This window comes from Dreissena polymorpha, chromosome 3 (genome assembly GCF_020536995.1).
Source record: "Dreissena polymorpha isolate Duluth1 chromosome 3, UMN_Dpol_1.0, whole genome shotgun sequence".
Taxonomy (NCBI): Eukaryota; Metazoa; Mollusca; class Bivalvia; order Myida; family Dreissenidae; genus Dreissena; species Dreissena polymorpha.
This window is the reverse complement of record NC_068357.1, coordinates 14,343,030-14,363,450: the sequence shown is the minus strand read 5'-3', so window position 1 is coordinate 14,363,450 and position 20,421 is coordinate 14,343,030. Positions and strand designations below refer to the sequence as shown.

At 35.2% G+C, this 20,421-nt stretch overlaps 1 protein-coding gene across 1 annotated transcript in view; it reads right to left on the bottom strand.

Moving 5' to 3' along the window:
* LOC127873057 (uncharacterized) overlaps positions 1-20,421 on the bottom strand; it is a 40,627-nt gene that overhangs the window by 2,498 nt on the left and 17,708 nt on the right. The window contains exons 8-17 of the mRNA XM_052416630.1: positions 19,970-20,059; positions 18,989-19,173; positions 18,383-18,419; positions 15,133-15,242; positions 14,504-14,558; positions 13,253-13,327; positions 11,584-11,690; positions 11,080-11,288; positions 5,505-5,664; positions 1,168-1,336 (exon numbers count right to left, since the gene is read on the bottom strand). Of these exons, the coding sequence (XP_052272590.1) occupies positions 1,168-1,336; positions 5,505-5,664; positions 11,080-11,288; positions 11,584-11,690; positions 13,253-13,327; positions 14,504-14,558; positions 15,133-15,242; positions 18,383-18,419; positions 18,989-19,173; positions 19,970-20,059 (1,197 nt within the window). The remainder of the gene's footprint in view (positions 1-1,167; positions 1,337-5,504; positions 5,665-11,079; positions 11,289-11,583; positions 11,691-13,252; positions 13,328-14,503; positions 14,559-15,132; positions 15,243-18,382; positions 18,420-18,988; positions 19,174-19,969; positions 20,060-20,421) is intronic.

Below are 20,421 nucleotides of genomic sequence, written 5' to 3'. Positions count from 1 at the left end.
AAAAAGTTACAGGCCTTGGACAGTATCTCAAAGTGGAAAAAAGTCTGGAAGTGTTATTTTAAAGAAAATCCCTAAGTCCCAGGCCCGTAAATTCGCCAAAAATAAATGAACTGGAACAAACTCGTATTTGATCTGTAAGTCATGTTCGTAGACTCACATACAAAAAAGAAGCTAACTATCTGAAAGCATTTTGTAAAAAACCTCAGGAAAACAGTTTTTAAAGAGAAAATTTCTCTGTCCAAAGCCAATAATTTTGCCAAAAATCAAAGGATCTGTAATTCAAGTAGGAAGACTCACATACCGGAAAAATAAGCTAAATATCTGAAAGTGTTAAGTAAAAAAAAAAGGAAAACGGCTATTATAGAAGAACTTTTCTCTGTCCAAGGCCCATAAATTTGAAAAAAATCAATGGACCCGCAACAAAACTCACAATTCATCTGTTAGTCATGTAGGTAGACTCACATACTAAAAATCAGCTAAATATCTGAAAGTTTCATAAAAAAATCTCCGTGAAAAGGTTCAATGTCACTTACTTCGCCAAAAATCAATGGACTGGAACGAAAGTCACACTTAATCTGTAAGTCATGTAGGTAGACTCACACACCAAATATCAGATCAATATCTTCAAGTGTTAAGGAAAAAAGATATGGCTCCGGACAGACAGACGGACGGACAACGCCGAAACAATATCCCTCCGCCTATGGGGGGGATAAAAAGTACAGAAAATCGAATTCAGGATGGACGGACAGACAGACAGACAGTCCTCCTGATATATGCCACCCTACCAGGAGCAAAACAAGGTGTAGTTGTTGTTTTTTAACCATTAATGGGGCAAAATTTTTATTACAGTCTACCCTGACTTAATAGTACCACAGATTAAGTAGTTACTTGGTGAAAGCAGTCAGAATAGATTCCTCCCAACAAAAATCTGTCATAATTACACCTGTATCTAACAATAACCTGTTGTATGGCGCCAGCAAACAGTTTATTTAAAAAACATTTTTTCAACCTGTTAAGCGGTTAACAGACAGTCAAACAAATATGTAAATACTTAAAATTCAAGATATTCAGCACTGTTGGTCAACGCCTGTTATGTCACATTTGCCTTCAACATAATGCTTACAAACATACATGTTATATTCAAAAGTGGAAATGTTCTATACATACAACTATCTCGAGTTGATTCACTTGTTTGGACAACTATTTGCATGATGCCTTCTCTTAGGCAACCTTTCCAGTCCTTATCCCCATGTGTTTCTACCGGTATATCAGCTGCACCAAGAATTTGATGAACACGCTTTCGTGGGGAGCTCTCTCTTTCAGTAAAAGCCTCCATCTAAGTACAAAACTCACAGATTAATAAATTGAACTCAGTAATAAAGTCCATTACATACAACATCCTCATGTTCATTTCCGGTAAAAACTTTGATAAGATATTCTGACAGAATATCTCTTTGATTCTGCTTCAAATGTCCTTTTCACTAAAGCACCAATACTTACTTCTTCTCAAAGAAAGAGAAGATCTAGAAAATATTGACTATAACACATGACTGACCCTGTAAATACTGAATCTGATATAGAAATGTATAGAAAGTGTTTACAACAATTTCACATTCAACCCTCAATTACACACCACGAAAGTTTTAGGATGACTTACTGGTTTGCTAGTATGTTTCGGACTTAACATGCATTTATTCTGGGATACTCTTCAATAAAGTGAAAATTCATCGGTGAAACTTTACATTATTTATCCTGGGTTCTGCACCCGTTAGTGAATGTAAGCAAAACACAAATCAAGTGCATGCAAAACAACAGGGGCCCACAAAGGTGTTCACAAAACATTTTGTACCTTGAGGGTTGTATTTTCTAGACATTTGTATGCCCCCCTTCGAAGAAGAGGGGATATATTGCTTTGCTCATGTCGGTCGGTCTGTCGGTCCGTCCACCAGGTGGTTTCCGGATGATAACTCAAGAACGCTTGGGCCTAAGATCATGAAACTTCATAGGTAGATTGATCATGACTCGCAGATGACCCCTATTGATTTTGAGGTCACTAGGTCAAAGGTCAAGGTCACGGTAACCTGGAATAGTAAAATGGTTTCCGGATGATAACTCAAGAACGCATAAGCCTAGGATCATGAAACTTACTATGTAGATTGATCATGACTCGCAGATGACCCCTATTGATTTTGGGGTCACTAGGTCAAAGGTCAAGGTCACGGTGACCCAAAATAGTAAAACGGTTTCCGGATGATAACTCAAGAATGCATACGCCTAGGATCATGAAACTTCATTTTTAGATAGATCATGACTCCCAGATGACCCCTATTGATTTTGAGGTCACTAGGTCGAAGGTCAAGGTCACGGTGACCCGAAATAGTAAAATGGTTTCCGGATGATAACTCAAGAACGCATACACCTAGGATCATGAAACTTCATAGGTAGATTGATCATGACTCGCAGATGACCCCTATTGATTTTCAGATCACTAGGTCAAAGGTCAAGGTCACAGTGACCCGAAATAGTAAAATAATTTCCGGATGATAACTCAAGAACACATATGCCTAGGATCATGAAACTCCATCATTAGATAGATCATGACTCGCAGAATACCCCTATAGATTTTGAGGTCACTAGGTCAAAGGTCAAGGTCACCAGGACCCAAAAAAGTAAAATGGTTTTTGGATGATAACTCAAGAACGCATATGCCTAGGATCATGAAACTTCATAGGTAGATTGATCATGACTCGCAGATGACCCATATTGATTTTGAGGTCATTAGGTCAAAGGTCAAGGTCACAGTGACCCGAAATAGTAAATGGTTTTCGGATGATAACTCAAGAACACAGTACGCCTAGGATCATGAAACTTCATGGGTAGATTGATCATGACTCGCAGATGAGCCCTATTGATTTTGAGGTCACTAGGTCAAAGGTCAAGGTCACAAGGACCCAAAAAAGTAAAATGGTTTTTGGATGATAACTCAAGAACGCATACGCCTAGGATCATGAAACTTCATAGGTAGATTGATCATGACTCGCAGATGACCCATATTGATTTTGAGGTCATTAGGTCAAAGGTCAAGGTCACAGTGACCCGAAATAGTAAAATGGTTTTCGGATGATAACTCAAGAACACAGTACGCCTAGGATCATGAAACTTCATGGGTAGATTGATCATGACTCGCAGATGAGCCCTATTGATTTTGAGGTCACTAGGTCAAAGGTCAAGGTCATGGTGACCCGAAATAGTTAAATGGTTTCCGGATGATAACTCGAGAACGCTTACGCCTAGGATCATGAAACTTCATAGGTACATTGATCATGACTCGCAGATGACCCATATTGATTTTCAGGTCACTAGGTCAAAGGTCAAGGTCACAGTGACAAAAAACGTATTCACACAATGGCTGCCACTACAACGGACAGCCCATATGGGGGGCATGCATGTTTTACAAACAGCCCTTGTTTAAAGGAGAAATACATTTAAATAATAATTTTAAAAAAATCAGTGCACATTTTACATAAAATGTATGGCAATTAATCAAAAGATGATATATTATAACAAGAGCTGTTTGTAAAACATGCATGCCCCCCATATGGGCTGTCAGTTGTAGTGGAAGCCATTGTGTGAAAACGTTTTGAGTCACTGTGACCTTGACCTTTGACCTAGTGACCTGAAAATTAATAGGGGTCATCTGCCAGTCATGATCAATGTACCTTTGAAGTTTCATGATCCTAGGCGTAAGCATTCTTGAGTTATCATCCGGAAACCATTTTACTATTTCGAGTAACTGTGACCTTGACCTTTGACCTAGTGACCTGAAAATCAACAGGGGTCATCTGCCAGTCATGATCAATGTACCTATGAAGTTTCATGAACCTAGGCCTAAGCGTTCTTGAGTTATCATCCGGAAACCATCTGGTGGACTGACCGACCGACCGACGGACTGACCGACCGACATGTGCAAAACAATATACCCCCTCTTCTTTGAAGAGAGGCATAAAAACAAAAGGTGTAAGTAAGTAATAATTTCAACAAAGCAAACCCACTTCACTCCACATTGTTGCAGCTTAATCATGGTTCTGTCATACTGTGTCAGCTTAAGGAAACTCTATGACTAACACTGTTTGTGGGCTTAATTGGAATTTTGTTGCACATATGCACTTGCACTTAATTAAATTTTTCCATAAAAAGTCACTATTTGAGTATCAGCATATTTTTTAACAATAAGTTAATTCAATAATTTGAAGACCAATAATACTGTCTTAATTATGCAAAAACTTCTTGGAACAGGAAAACTCAATTCAAAATGCATGCAAATACAAATATTTTAAACCATCCAAAAATACTTCTGTCTGGAAAACACATGCCAACCTGTAGGTCGTACTCAATAATTACTGTAGAAAGATTTTATTAACATTGCCCTCTATCAACCAAAACTGAAAACCTTATTTCAAACATGTGCCAGTAATTGGTTTTGGTCAATGTGACCTTAAACTTTGAACAAAAAAACCCAAAAAATGTCCATTGAACAGACAATAAATGTGGCCTCTAGAGTGTTAACAAGGTTTTACTATAGCCATATTTAGCCATAGAAGGAAAAATGCGACGCCCCCTGGCGACAATGTTTTTCAACCAACCCGAACCATTTTCAAACTAGTCCAAGATATTATTGGCACAAATATTTGGGCTGAATTCATGAATATCATACATAAAAATAAGGCCTCTAGAATGTTAACAAGGTTTTACTATAGCCATATATTGCCATATAAGGAAAAATGCCCCGCCCCAAAGGGGCAATGTTTTTCAACCAACCAAAACAATTTTCGAACTAGTCCAAGATATTATTGACCTAAATCTTCTGACAAAATTTTATGAAGATCAGACAATAAATGTGGCCTCTAAAGTGTTAACAAAGTTTTACTAAAACCATTCAGAGCCATATAAGGAAAAATGCCCCGCTCCCTGGCGGCAATATTTTCAACCAACCAGAACCATTTGTGAACTTGTTCAAGATATAATTGGAATAAATTTTCTGACCAAATTTCATGAAGATCGCATAAAATGGCCTCTAGAATGTTATCAAGGTTTTACTATAGCCATATAAGGCAAAATGCAACGCCCCCTGGCAGCCAAGATTTTCAACCAACCGGAACAATTTTCGAACTCATACATCATTGGCACAAATCTTCTGACCAAGTTTCATGATGATCAAAAATAAATATGGCCTCTAGCGTGTTAACAAGGTTTTGCTATAACCATATAAGGATAATTGCCCCGCCCCCTGGCGGCTATGTTTTTCAACTAACAGGAACCAACATTTTCCAACTTGTTCAAGATATCATTGGCACAAATCTTCTGACCAAATTTCATGAAGATCGGCATACGTGGACACCTAACATTGCACAAAAAACAACCGACAAAAGGTGATTACAAAAGCTCACCATGAGCACACAGTGCTCACATGAGCTTATAACAAATGAAAAGCAAAAGGCTTGCACCTGTTTTACATAATCCTTATATCGCCGTACAGCATGCAGGGTGCTACACAAACGTAGACGGTTCTGCAGCCGTTCATCACCACACAGCAGATGGCTGATGCTCTGATACATGCAGCAGTTGTTGATCCCAGACGATTTGCCACGATTGAACTCCATTCCACTGAAACAGTACATCGGAGGAATAACAGTAGATAATTGTCAAATTTTTGCATTAACCAGATGAAAAGTCATTAATGGATGTTTCTACCACCAAAACATCAGAGAGAATAACAAAAGATGCGGGTCATATTTTAAAATACATATGCCTTCTTCTCTGCCTTTCTCTATGAAGTTGACTAACGAGACAAACACTTCTTTTTTTTTCATAGGCTGCACCCAAACAGTACTTATGGTGAAATGCTGATCATCAGATCATGGTACGATATATTAAGACACATTTAATTCAAGTTAAATTCAGATTAAACAAGAGCACCGCCTTGCGGGTGCAGACCGCTCATCTATTTTCTTTTTAAAGGTGAAGGGACTCTCAATTTCAATCACGAGGAGGGAGAGGTGGAGTGAAGAGGGGTGTATAGTATGGGGGTGTGGACATTTATTACATTATCTTCCAAAAATGCGAAAAAATGCGGGAAAAAAATGAAAAAGAAAAAAAAAATCGGGGGTGGGGGGGGGGTAGTGGATTCTTGGGTGCGATGGTTGGACGGTATTTCAAAAATAAAATAATAAAAATAAATATGTGTTTTTTAACCGTTTCAAAAAAAAAATTGGGGGGGGGGGGTAGGGTGGGGGTGGGTTATAGTGTGAGGATGTGGTGGTCATTTGTGAGATAATCTTAAAAAAAAAAAATTAGGGGGGGAGGGATTAGGGGGGGGGGATTCGGGGGGGGGGGGGGAGAGAGGGGGCAGGTCACCGGGGATGGTTTGGGTGGAGTCTATTCAGGGGGGCACGCGTATACGGGAGCAAACCGCGTTTAAGTGAGAAAGTTGTTGCAAAACTTCAAAGATGGCGTCGTTTGTTGGATTTTCTTAAAGGAAGGGAGGATATTTTCACCCGGTAAGCCCCTTTGTATTTTTAATTATTTTAAATGAATACGCCGTTTCGGCTCTCCGGTGTGTGTGCTTCCCTCAGTTTTTTGTTTCAAGATCGTAGACGTCGGGATAAAAAAGTTATTGAAGGAAAACCGTCCACAAATCTGTTGTCTACTTACGGGACGTTCGAGAAATTGGATGAACAAATATCATTTTCTCTTATTATACACAGTATTTACCCACGTTAACAGTAAAATATAAATAAAATCATGATTATTTCATTTTACCGACGCCGTTTTATCACTGATAATTAATTTATTGGCAAACATTATTGGTTTAACCCCCTTATTTGGAACTGACTTCCTTTTAAGCACATTTTGGGACCTGACTTCCAAATGACAAACAGCTCTTTCATATGTAAAAGAGCTTGACATGATATACCTACCCATCTTAAATAAAGTGTATATGTGTACTTCAATATTATAGTTTTATAGCATGTTACGTGGTGCAATATAAGTGTTTTCTTAATCACGTTACTTACTGTAGAATCATAATAATGCTGTTCGAAAAACCTGCCGACCAATTGAATCAATTCACCTATTTTCAAGAAGATGGGTTGTGTGGTGGCTGATGTACGAGATAATATAACGTTTATCTTTCAGTAATATTATAATTAATTCCATGTATTTTATGACGTGTCGACCTTATTCTGCTATGAACTTTTTTAACCATTCTTTTACTGTCTTTTCAGATGATGCAGGTTAAAGGGCGAAAATAAGTGCATCTTTCGTTGCAGTATATGTAATCAGGAATTTTACATCATGGGAGGATTGAGATATCATGCCCCATTCATGGACCACATGAGTTTAAATGTAGAATATGCAAGAAAGAATCCTTCAACAGAGCCGGACTATAACAGCAAACAAGGGCTGTTTGTAAAACATGCATGCCCCCCATACGGGCTTTCCGTTGTAGTGGCAGCCATTGTGTGAATACGATTTTTGTCACTGTGACCTTGACCTTTGACCTAGTGACCTGAAAATCAATAGGGGTCATCTGCGGGTCACGATGAATGTACCTATGAAGTGTCATGATCCTAGGCAAAAGCTTTCTTGAGTTATCATCCGAAAATCATTTTACTCTTTCGGGTCACCGTGACCTTGACCTTTGACCTTGTGACCTCAAAATCAATAGGGGTCATCTGTAAGTCATGATCAATCTACCTATGAAGTTTCATGATCCTAGGCGTAAACGTTCTTGAGTTATCATCCGAAAACCATTTTACTATTTGGGTCACCGTGACCTTGACCTTTGACCTAGTGACCTCAAAATCAATAGGGGTCATCTGCGAGTCATGATCAATCTACCCATGAAGTTTCATGATCCTAGGCGTATGCGTTCTTGAGTTATCATCCGGAAACCATTTTACTATTTCGGGTCACCGTGACCTTGACCTTTGACCTAGTGACCTCAAAATCAATAGGGGTCATCTGCAAGTCCTGATCAATCTACCCATGAAGTTTCATGATCCTAGGCGTATGCGTTCTTGAGTTATCATTCAAAAACCATTTTACTATTTCTGGTCACCGTGACCTTGACCTTTGACCTAGTGACCTCAAAATCAATAGGGGTCATCTGCGAGTCATGATCAATGTACCTATGAAGTTTCATGATCCTAGGCCCAAGGGTTCTCGAGTTATCGTCTGACAACCACCTGGTGGACGGACAGACCGACAGACCGACCGACATGAGCAAAGCAATATACCCCCTCTTCTTCGAAGGGGGGCATTATAAAAAACACGAACATAACAAAACATGTACAGCTGATGTTTGTAGTGTTTTTGTTTTATTTATAAAGTCTACATGGATACGTCTGACATATAATTGCTATGAGTGCTACTTACTTACACGTTTTATTCCGTATATGTCATTATGCTAGTTTCTCACTTTGTTATGAAAATAAACCATTATCTGTGTTACGTCATTTCTTCCTACGATGTCTCTGCATAAATTTTCAATTGTATTCAGCATTTACATACATGATAAAAAAAGATTTGGGTCGGATTTAATTCGTTATGCATTTGACATATTAACATTACTAACGATTAGAAGGCAATGTTAGGAACAAACGAAATAATCTTTCTAAGTGAACCAATACTTTATTCCCTTAATACAACAGTCATAAATAATAGGTATTCACATAGGTATAAAAGAGAAAAAACATATATGTATAAAAATTATATTGATCACTTCTACTGAAATCATATCGTGTATTGCATTTGCACAAATCTTTCTATCCACTACAAATTCACTTTTTGCGATTATAATATAGTGACCAACTCAGAACTGGTTTAAAAGAAGGTCGTCTAAAATGTGTCACATCAGAGTCACATACATGTATCAGTATCGTTATGGTATAACGCGTCAAATGTCATGTATTAAATAAACAATTCATATTTAAGTATCATAAAAAAACATCCACCGATATGCATCTTTTAAGCAGATGTCAGGTATTCCAAATTGCTTCATGTATTCCGAATCGCAACAATGGCAGTATCTGGTTACATCAACCTTATACTAGTATCAAACCGGCTTTACCCTCTTCTGTTTTTCATTACACTTTTATTGCACGTATATGTGATTGTTTGGCAAGGTACTTCGACGTAATCTTTTTTGTTTGATTGGTGGGTTTTCATGTACCTATCGCATTCTAGAGCGGTACACACTTTGTTACGCCGTCTTTTTTAATCTTGGCATCCTCAACATATATACTGGCGTCTAGATATCTGGAAATAGTAAGCATAGTATTCCGTTGGATGCATATTCAAACATAAGTATGTCTATATAAACAGGTAAGAATTACACTGTGTTCATAATACCGTCGAATGTCTTATAGTACACACACTAAATGTTAGCGTTAAGTACGCGATAAAACATATAATAATACAAATTAATAATAAAACAATTAATAGAAAAAAGAAAACTCTTGATTTCTTTAAGTGAAAATGTTTTCCAAGACATTCGCACCAATGCGGAATTCATTCACGAAAGTTATTTCGCATAAAACCTTGTAACATAGGAAAGAGCTGTTAATCAATTGGAAATCAGGTCCCAAAATGTGCTTAAAAGGAAGTTTAGTTCCAAAAATGGGGGTTAACCCGTTATAATTCGGCATTAAATGAATTAATAGACATAACAACGCGTCGAGATAATAAAATATTCGTGATTTATGTTATATTTAACTGTACACGTGCACAAATACTGTTTATTATGAGAGAAAATGATATTCGAACATCCAACATCTCGAAGGTCAAGAAATTAAACAACAAATTTGTCGACGGTTTTGCTTCAATAACTTTTTTATTCCGACGTCTACGGTTTTGAAACAAAAAACCGAGGGGAGCACAAACACCGTAGAGCCGAAAGGGCTTATTCATTTAAAAGAAATATAAATATAAACTGGCTTACCGGGTGAAAATATCCGCTACTCCTTCACAAAAAACACTTAAACGACGCCATCTTCGAAGTTTTGCAACAACTTTCTCACTTAAACGCGGTAAGCTCCCGTATACGCGTGCCCCCCTGCTATTGTGGTATGTCAGGTAAGAGAAGTTTTGTTAAAGTATCAATCAAATCTAATCATAAATAAAGAAGTTATGGCAATTTTAGCAAAATTTAATAATTTGACCTTGAGAGTCAAGGTCATTCAAAGGTCAAGGTAAAGTTCAACTTGCCAGGTACAGTAACCTCATGATAGCATGAAAGTATTTGAAGTTTGAAAGCAATAGCCTTGATACTTTAGAAGTAAAGTGGATCAAAACACAAAATTTAACCATATATTCAAAGTTACTAAGTCAAAAAAGGATCATAATTCCGTAAAAATGACAACCAGAGTTATGCAACTTGTCCTTTTACTGTACCCTTATGATAGTTTGCGAGTGTTCCAAGTATGAAAGCAATATCTATGATACTTTAGGGGTAAAGTGGACCAAAACACAAAACTTAACCAAATTTTCAATTTTCTAAGTATAAAAAGGGCACATAATTCTGTCAAAATGCCAGTCAGAGTTACATAATTTTGCCTGCACAGTCCCCTTATGATAGTTAGTAAGTGTTGCAAGTATGAAAGCAATAGCTTTGATACTTAAGGAATAAAATGGACCTAAACACAAAACTTAACCAAAATTTTCAATTTTCTAAGTATAAAAAGGGCACATAATTCTGTCAAAATGCACGCCAGAGTTATCTAACTTTGCCTGCCCAGTCCCCTCATGATAGTTAGTAAGTGTACCAAGTTTGAATGCAATAGCATTGATACTTTCTGAGAAAAGTGGACCTAAACGCAAAAATTAACCGGACGCCAACGCCGAAGCCGATGCCAAGGTGATGACAATAGCTCATAATTTTTTTTCAAAATATAGATGAGCTAAAAATGATTAAAAAATCTTCAGTTTATATATTTAAAGGGCAATATCTCTGAAATCTCAGCTGGTACTTTAAGGCTCTATTCAATAAGGGTTTTACATTGCATGTACATTCACACCTACCATTTTTTGCATTTGAAGACTTCTTTGATTCTTGTAGATGGCTTTTCCGTATACGCAAGAAAGTTTAACATTTTATCTAAATTCACTTTCTTTTTTGCTGCTATTTTCTTCAGATTGGATATAATTGTAGCTACGTTATTTTCATTTAAAAATTTGAATATTTGTAAATATTCGTTTAATGTGTTAAGAAGGTCTTTTGCAAGCTCTTCCTGAAAGACAAAAGCAAAAGCTCTATGGTATACTTTTGTTGTTGAAACAAAGATACTTGTACAATGTGTGCTAGACTAAGGAAATCGAATATCAGCAAAAATCCAAAAACGTCATTTCTGAATCTGTTACACTTTAAAACAAAATGTCAATTAGATATAATACCATTTGCTGTTTGATATTTAAGCAATATCAAAGGTGTAAAAAATCAAATTATAAATAATCCTGACTGTTTAAATTTGTAAGAAAATGTCTCTGTTTTGTATGCATTTTATTGCAATTTTTATATCCAATCACCATTTCTTCTTCTGATAATGATCCTCCGTCAATATTCAGTTCATCAATAAAGCCATAATCGACAACAGTTTCTGGTCTTGCAGTTTCATAAAAAGGTTTGATACCTTCTGAAAACAAGAAACCGTCGGAGACAGGTGATGCTCCCCAAAGTTTTTTTGTCACAATGTTACACTAAATATTCAGATAAAAGGAAACGTCTTGAGGGTACAGTTGTTGGGGGAACAATAATTTTTTATAGAAAATTTCAAAGGGCCATTACTCTGTGAAAAATCATCCGACCAGAACCCGCTGATAATATGCACATCTCCTCTTGGTAGTGAAGCTTCCCATAAAGTTTCATTGAATTTCGGTCATTAGTTGCTGAGAAATAGCCCAGACAAGAATTGCACTATATGTACAGTTAATGGAAAATTTCAAAGGGCCATAACTCTGTGAAAAATCATCCGACAAGAACCCGCTGATAATATGCACATCTCCTCTTGGTAGTGAAGCTTCCAATAAAGTTTCATTGAATTCCGGTTATTAGTTGCTGAGAAATAGCCCGGACAAATTTTGTGCACAGACGGACACACGGACACACAGACGGAAAGACGAAGCGGCGACTATATGCTCCCCCAAAATAAACTTTGGGGGAGCATAAAAATATAAATAAGTAATTTACTTGGATTTAAGTGATTAAAAATCAACTTTCTATGTTGTTTATGAAAAAAACGGTCATTGATTACATTTTTCATCGTAAAGGTATGCATGCATGGTAATATAGTTTGGTATGTTCACTGTGAGTGTATGAGCATTAATAATTATAACAATAAGAACAAAAAAAGCAATCGGTTAGAAGCTCCAGCCCTTAATACGCAGCATAGGTAGAAACATGTGCACAGTGATTCAATTTATTAATTTGTTAATATTATATTGTTTGAATGAGTTTATCAACAAAAAGCATGATAATTATAAGACCCTACATGATGACATTACTAACATGAAGATTAACAATAAAATAATCCTGCATTTGCTTTTTGTCTTTACAATCCTAATTCTAAAAATCTACAATTTTTATTTAATTTTGAATACCTTGAGCACACTGCTTATTAATGCTGACAAAGGTAAACTTACTTTTGTTTGCTATCATTACACTTTTTGTATTATACTAATAACTTCTTTCATTTTTCCACTCCTATACTGTATATGAATACTAATTAATGTTCTATATGTTCGTAATGTTGCAATTGCTATACATTGTAGTTACAAGTTTAGCAGTTCATACCATATCAGCAGCACTTTTAACTTACTTTGAGAGACACAGCAAAAATCAAGTTTTTTCTAAATTCTGTCAAATTATAATTTGCAGTATTTAAGTTAAGCAATGTAGCTATGTATGTATGGTACTGCTTACATTTCTATGATTCAGCAACGTTTCCACAGTATCAACATATAGTTTAAACCTTAACCAAATGCCAAAAGGCTACACGTAATGAACTACAGCTTATGATGAAGCCTTATCACTATCAAAAAGTATGAACTTAGCCCAATTCATAAGGTAAAATACAATGCCCAGTGATCATTAAAAATATAAGGAGAGGTTTTCAAGAACAAAGCTGAAAGGTTTATTTTAATGAAAACACATTTAAAATTTATCATAACTAAATTGGTCCATATTATTTCTACTTACCATGATTATTGGGTAGAATGATTTCAGGAGTATTCTCTGCGTCGCTGGGCTGCACACCAGGTTTGAGGTTCAGTCCTAAGAAACAGTGTTTGTCAATAACCAATGTTGTATATTTTCGGCATTGTTATGCCATGTTTAATGGTTTTCTCTTAAGAGTCAAGATGTCAGTAGTTTAAGCACAAGAAACCAAGTTAAAGTGTTAGTTTTTTTTTATCTGATAACAGCACTTCGATATCACATGTTTGCTTAAGTAATGAACTGGTTGAGGATCATTAGTTAACAAGGACCAATTACAGATAAACAAGTTTAATATAATAAAAACATTTTAATCTTGTCTAGTGAGAATAATTAATTGCTCAAACACATTCCAGTTCGTTTAGTAAATTTCCAACTGTTTTTAATACATTTCCAACTGTTTTTTATCAGCATTTATCAAAATTCAGCTAAAATCACGTTGAATACATGTAAATGTCATACTGTCTGGAAATGGCCATAAACAAGTGCGTAGACATTCAAAATGTGAGTGGCCTGTTATGGGTTCAGCATTTCGTTTTAAAGATTTAAGCCAATAACAAAACATTGTTGCTCATAATTATCTGTTATTTTTAATTTAAATAATTGTTCCCAAGTCTGCTGTTATTATATGTGATAATTACCAATTAACATTCTAAGAAATATTTTTGCATTGCTACTAATTTGTTTTTTTTTCCATCTAACTAATAAATTGTTTTGCATTTGCACATGATAAATTAATCAATACTTTTATTTGCAATTCATTACATCTAAAACATTTGGAAGGATGAATGCATAATTTCACAGGAAATTCTTGTCTTTGGTCATTGTCCTTCATTTGGAAAACATGGCGTTATTTGACTCTACATCATTCGGAAAGTTAAAGAAGAAACACTTACCTTGATTCACTATCATTTCAATAAACACCATATCAACAAAATCAGATAGATTTATGTCGTATTTTAATTCGGCTATTGGTCCTCAACCAATCAGGTTTTTAACATTAAACTCGACTGTGACATTTATGCATATATATTTTCAAAATATACCATTACAATTAATATATAAAATATCCCACTAAACTACGCTTATGGTCTTGTTTACCATGTGAAAAAAGAGCATTGACAAAACTAACAAAGATCATATTTAAGAAACAAATCAATAGCATTTTCATGGTTAATGTACAGGTAAGCAAACTGTTTATATTATCTTATTGATGACCCGTATTGCATTCAATACCTTCTTTAGATAAAATAACTGGTGAAGGTATCATTCCAGCCACATCAGTGCAACTCTAAAAAGCATGAAAAGAATATATGTTAAAAGAACTGAAACACAAAATATAAAATTGTATTGTTCTTCTAAAAATACCTCATCTTCATTGAAAACAAATACATTCATTTTCTGCATCAGACAACCTATGTCAAGGGTATTGAGAAGAACATTTATGATTACAACTTATAATAAAGATTATAATAAAGGTGCTTTAGTATAAGTGCATGTAGTTGAATATCATTCATCAATATCCTCTGCATTCACTTGATATTGTGTACAATTTTTAAAATACAAACCCCCTTAACAATGAACTTGGCCCTAATTACCCTGGTAACTCACATTTGAAAGGTTCTTAACTTTTGATTGAATTTCATGGGACTATCAACTGCGACCTTGTCCTTTGACCTCATAATCATTTTGCATCTTCCTCTTCTCCTAAGTAACTAACCATCCAAATTGCATAATGATATTTCAAGGCATTCACAAGATATTGTTAAAAAAAAGGTCTACAGACTGACCAACAATGCGACCGATGGAAACATGCTAAGCAATAGAGAACTAATTCTTAACAATAGTCAATTTAATTAACTCACTTGCAAAGAGTCTGTGGAAGAACCATGATCTGTCGGGAGGAATTGTGTGGGGGGCGATACATTAGTACAGCTGAAGTCTGCAAGTTCAATGTTCTCATCACTGCCACTACCTATAAATATATAAATGTCAGTATTTTCTTCATTTTTCATGCTTTATAGCATTCACATGATTTCAATGTTCAATATTATTTCAACAAGCATTTAAACAAGAGCTGTCAGAAGACAGTGCACTCCACTATTCAAGTGCTTGACAGTATAACGTAAGCCATTATGGGGAAATTAATCATATTCAATAAGGTCAAGGTAATATAGTCATATTCTAAGTGGAAGAGGACCATGACTGAAACATATTGATCGCTTATGTTTAAAAGAAATTTTACTTTATAGACGATTCTGTGTTCAGGTATATTTTCAACAATCTACCGGTATTGAACATTTGTAAAGACATAAAAACAAACTAATAAGATTTAATTTCAAGTTTGATAGCAATAGCTGGGGTGGGATGGTTGGACGGTCCTTCAAGAATAAAATAAATAAATATTTGTTGTTTTTTTAACCATGTTTCAAACAAAATAAATCTTGTTGGGTGGTGAGGGTGGGGGTGGGGTGGAGAGGGGGTTATAATGTGGGGGGTGTGGTCATTTATTAGATGATCTTTCAAAAATACTAGAAACAAGGGCTGTTTGTAAAACATGCATGCCCCCCATATAAGCTGTCCGTTGTAGTGGCAGCCATTGTGTGAATACGATTTTTGTCACTGTGACCTTGACCTTTGACCTAGTGACCTAAAAATCAATAGGGGTCATCTGCGAGTCACGATCAATTTACCTATGAAGTGTCATGATCCTAGGCAAAACCGTTCTTGAGTTATCATCCGAAAATCATTTTACTATTTCGGGTCACCGTGACCTTGACCTTTGACTTTGTGACATCAAAATCAATAGGGGTCATCTGCAAGTCATGATCAATCTACCTATGAAGTTTCATGTTCCTAGGCGTATGCGTTCTTGAGTTATCATCCGAAAACGATTTACTATTTCGGGTCACCGTGACCTTGACCTTTGACCTAGTGACGCCAAAATCAATAGGGGTCATCTGCGAGTCATGATCAATCTACCTATGAAGTTTCATGATCCTAGGCGTATGCGTTCTTAAGTTATCATCCGGAAACCATTTTACTATTTCGGGTCACCGTGACCTTGACCTTTGACCTAGTGACCTAAAAATCAATAGGGGTCATCTGCAAGTCATGATCAATCTACCCATGAAGTTTCATGATCCTAGGCGTATGCGTTCTTGAGTTATCATTCAAAAACCATTTTACTATTTCTGGTCACCGTGACCTTAACCTTTGACCTAGTGACCTCAAAATCAATAGGGGTCATCTTCGAGTCATGATAAATGTACCTATGAAGTTTCATGATCCTAGGCCCAAGCGCTCTTGAGTTATCGTACGACAACCACCTGGTTGACGGACCGACAGACCGACCGACAAACCGACATGAGCAAAGCTATATACCCCCTCTTCTTCGAAGGGGGGCATAAAAAAAGGAAAAAAAAATTGGGGGGGGGGGGGGGATTCTGGGGTGGGGCATGGGGGATGGTTTGGGTGGAGTCCATTGTGGTATGTCAGGTAAGTGTTGTTTTGTCAAAGTATGAATCAAATCTGATCATAAATAAAGAAGTTATGTCAATTTAAGCACAATTTAGTAATTTGACCTTGAGAGTCAAGGTCATTCAAAGGTCAAATTCAACATGCCAGGTACAGTTCCCTCATGATAGTAAGAAAGTATTTGAAGTTTGAAAGCAATAGCCTTGATACTTTAGAAGTAAAGTGCATCTTAACACACAACTTAACAAAATATTCAAAGTTGCTTAGACAAAAAAGGGCCATAATTCCATTAAAATGCTAACCAGAGTTATGCCACATGCTCTGTACAGTCCCCTTACAATAGCTAGCGAGTTTTCCAAGTCTGAAAGCAATAGCTATGATACTTAAGGAGTAAAATGGACCAAAACACAAAACTTAACCAAATATTAAATTATCTTAGTATAAAAGTGGCCAGAATTCTGTCAAAATGCCAGTCAGAGTAACATAACTTGCACAGTCCCCTTATGATAGTAAGTAAGTGTTGCAAGTATGAAAGCAATAGCTTGAATACTTCAGGAATAAAGTGAACCTAAACACAAAACTTAAACAAATTTTCTAATTATAAAAAGGGAACATAATTATTACAAAATGCTTGAAACAGTTGTTTGCTCTTGTTTATAAATTGGGATCATGTTGGTAAAGAAGTATGCAAAATATAAAATCAATATGACAAGGTATATAGAAATTTTTTGAGGTGGTACGCATTCTTTAACATAAATTTATCAATAATATGCATATTCTAAGTGGAAAAAGGGTCACAATTCTTACAAAATGCTTGTAATAGTTGTTTGCTCTTGTTCATAGATTGAGGTCATGTTGGGTAAGAAGAATGCAAATTATGAAAGCAATATATCAAGGGACATTGAAAATATTTTAGGTGATACACAAACTTTAACATAGATTTATCAATAAAACGCATATTCTAAGTGAATAAAGGGCCATAATTCTTGAAATATGCTTGTTACAGTTGTCTGCTCTTGTGTATAGATTGGGGTCATGTTGGTAAAGAAGTATGCAAAATATGAAAGCAATATGTCAAGGGACATTGAAAATATTTGAGGAGGTACACAAACTTTAACATTCCAAGCTCAACACCCCAAATAGTTGATGCACGCATCATGTAATCTTCATATGCAAATGTGCAAGACTCCCATCATGCATCATAAATAAATCAGTAAAGACACAAAGATCTACTATAGGTACATATAAGAAATATGCACAAACTTCAAGTGCCAACTATCACTCTGACTTTTAATAGAGCAACAGGATTCTTGGCTGTTACATATTGATTGATATGATTTGTATTTATTTAAAATTCTTCATGTACAATACAGTTCTTAGTATGAGATTATGAATTAATTATCAGACAACCATACTGTTTCCTTACAGAGGAAAATTTTCACAAAATAACTTCAATGTCTTTTTTTCCAGAACAAAGGAGAAATAATGTTCAGATATCCAAACCAGCTTTTCATTTGAATTGGGTATCAGCAACAAGCAAACAATAACTGACTTTCAGCTTTATATAAATAGTAATACATAGAAAAATGGTTTAAGAAAATTGTATCTTCTAAAACAGGCACTAATTTTAGTTATTACCTGTTTCCTCAGCAAGTTCAATCTTCTTATCATCACTCTAGAACAAAAATACAAATCGGATGCTATTAAGGTAAGAGATACATATTTAAGGCAATAGGAAAATTCCAGCAATTCTTTCACATTACATTATGATAATGTGCATGAACATAAAACGAAGAATTGATCACAAATAATTAATGTAGACAAAAATAGGTTTCATACCATGCAATTCAACTAAAACATTTCTTACACTCTTCAAATTAGTGTGTAATATATGTATTCCTTCTTAAATTTGACATACTGTTTTGATCTACACAACACCATTATTCAATTAACTTCAAAAACACATTAAATATTGACAAGGAAGAGCTGTGGTTCTTGCATTCTGAAAACCTTCCTTAATTGGAAGATTCATTTGAATTAACTTTTATTCAAGTAATGCTCATTTTCTTTTTTCAACTTTTGGTACCCATGGTGGCACAGTTTTCTAGACCTTTCCAGTATCATTCATGCTTAATTTAGATTAAAACATAAGGTAACTGACAATGACAGACCAGAATATATCTCACCTCATACCAAAAGGAGCAAAAAATACGCAACATATAGCTCAATCATAATTTTACTTACAGATTTTTTAATATTAATTGTTCCTTCTTGATTGTCTACATTGAAATAATCACCAGTGATGTTAATATTAGTGATATTAGGTCTGGAACTTTGAGGCTCAGATGTTTTCAGCAGTGGACTTCCTACACTTTGGTCCACAATTTTCTCATGAAGAAAGTTTCTCCTCTTTCTGTAAACAACATAGCCTATAACCAAAAAAATATATTTAATTCACATACAAGTTTAGAAAACACAAAACAGGGTTCAATCTAAAGTTTGAAACTTAAAACACATTAATGATTGCATGGGTCAATAACTCAATAATGAAGTGAATCTGTGACCACTATTTAAAGTAACACTTTTTTCTTCTTACATTGTTATGCTTATAAAATTGCAGTAAATTGGACAGGAACAAATCAATTTGAAATTGATAAGGGGGGATCTTAATCGTAAACCATAACTGAGTATACCACATATCATATAACTAAACAACAGGCTAAACTTCTTCATATTTATTTAAAATTATTATTTATTAATACTATAAAGCTTTCAATTGTAGTTTACATATGCCATATCACTATATAGGGTGGTAACTTTTGTCGCACAATATTTGGCAAGGAGTAAACAATGATGCCTTATGAAATAGGATTGTATCAGTGTCAAATGCAATGTTTACAACAGTCTTAATGAGATACAAATTATCTATATGCAATTCAATTAGGTGTAACAACAGTAAAAGATCCTTATCACATCTTTTTTGCCCACATGCAAATGTCAACTGACATATAAATTGTTTGTATAAAAGAAATTGCATTTTCCATATAATCATGATTCATAAAAAAATATATTTTAGCATTTATTAAAGAAGGCTCAAGAACTGTCAGTTGTTCATTGTACAGCTTTATTATGTATTAGAAATTTTTAACCAGACCATTTTACTTGAACTTTACTTTGGTATTAAAATGTTGTATTTTGAAAACAAATTTCTTAAAAAACACTTACCTATTATTAAAATTATGCCAACTAAAGAAACTAAAGAAACGGTGACAGATACTGCAACAACATATTTATCTACTCCATGTGGAGATGTGCCTGAAATAATAATTTCAAAAATTAATTGCAGTAATCCAGATAGATATGAAAAGCATGCTTTCTTTGGAAAATTTAAATGTAAATGTACGCTTTCTTTTCATTTATTTGTATGGTTAGGATACTATGGTATGTCTCTTGTATATGAATAGTGATTAGAATCTTTAATTGTGTTTATCTTACACAACAAAGAATTGTGTTTTGCCAAGAAACAAAGATAATGCAATAATTCTAAATTAGCAAGACAATAAAACTAAAGCTTTGAAACAAACATGCCCTGCTTTGTAAGCTTTGTTCAAGGACTAATAACTCGGGAATGTGTGGATCCCTATGAATGAAAAGATGTCTTGCACATCTGCACTGCA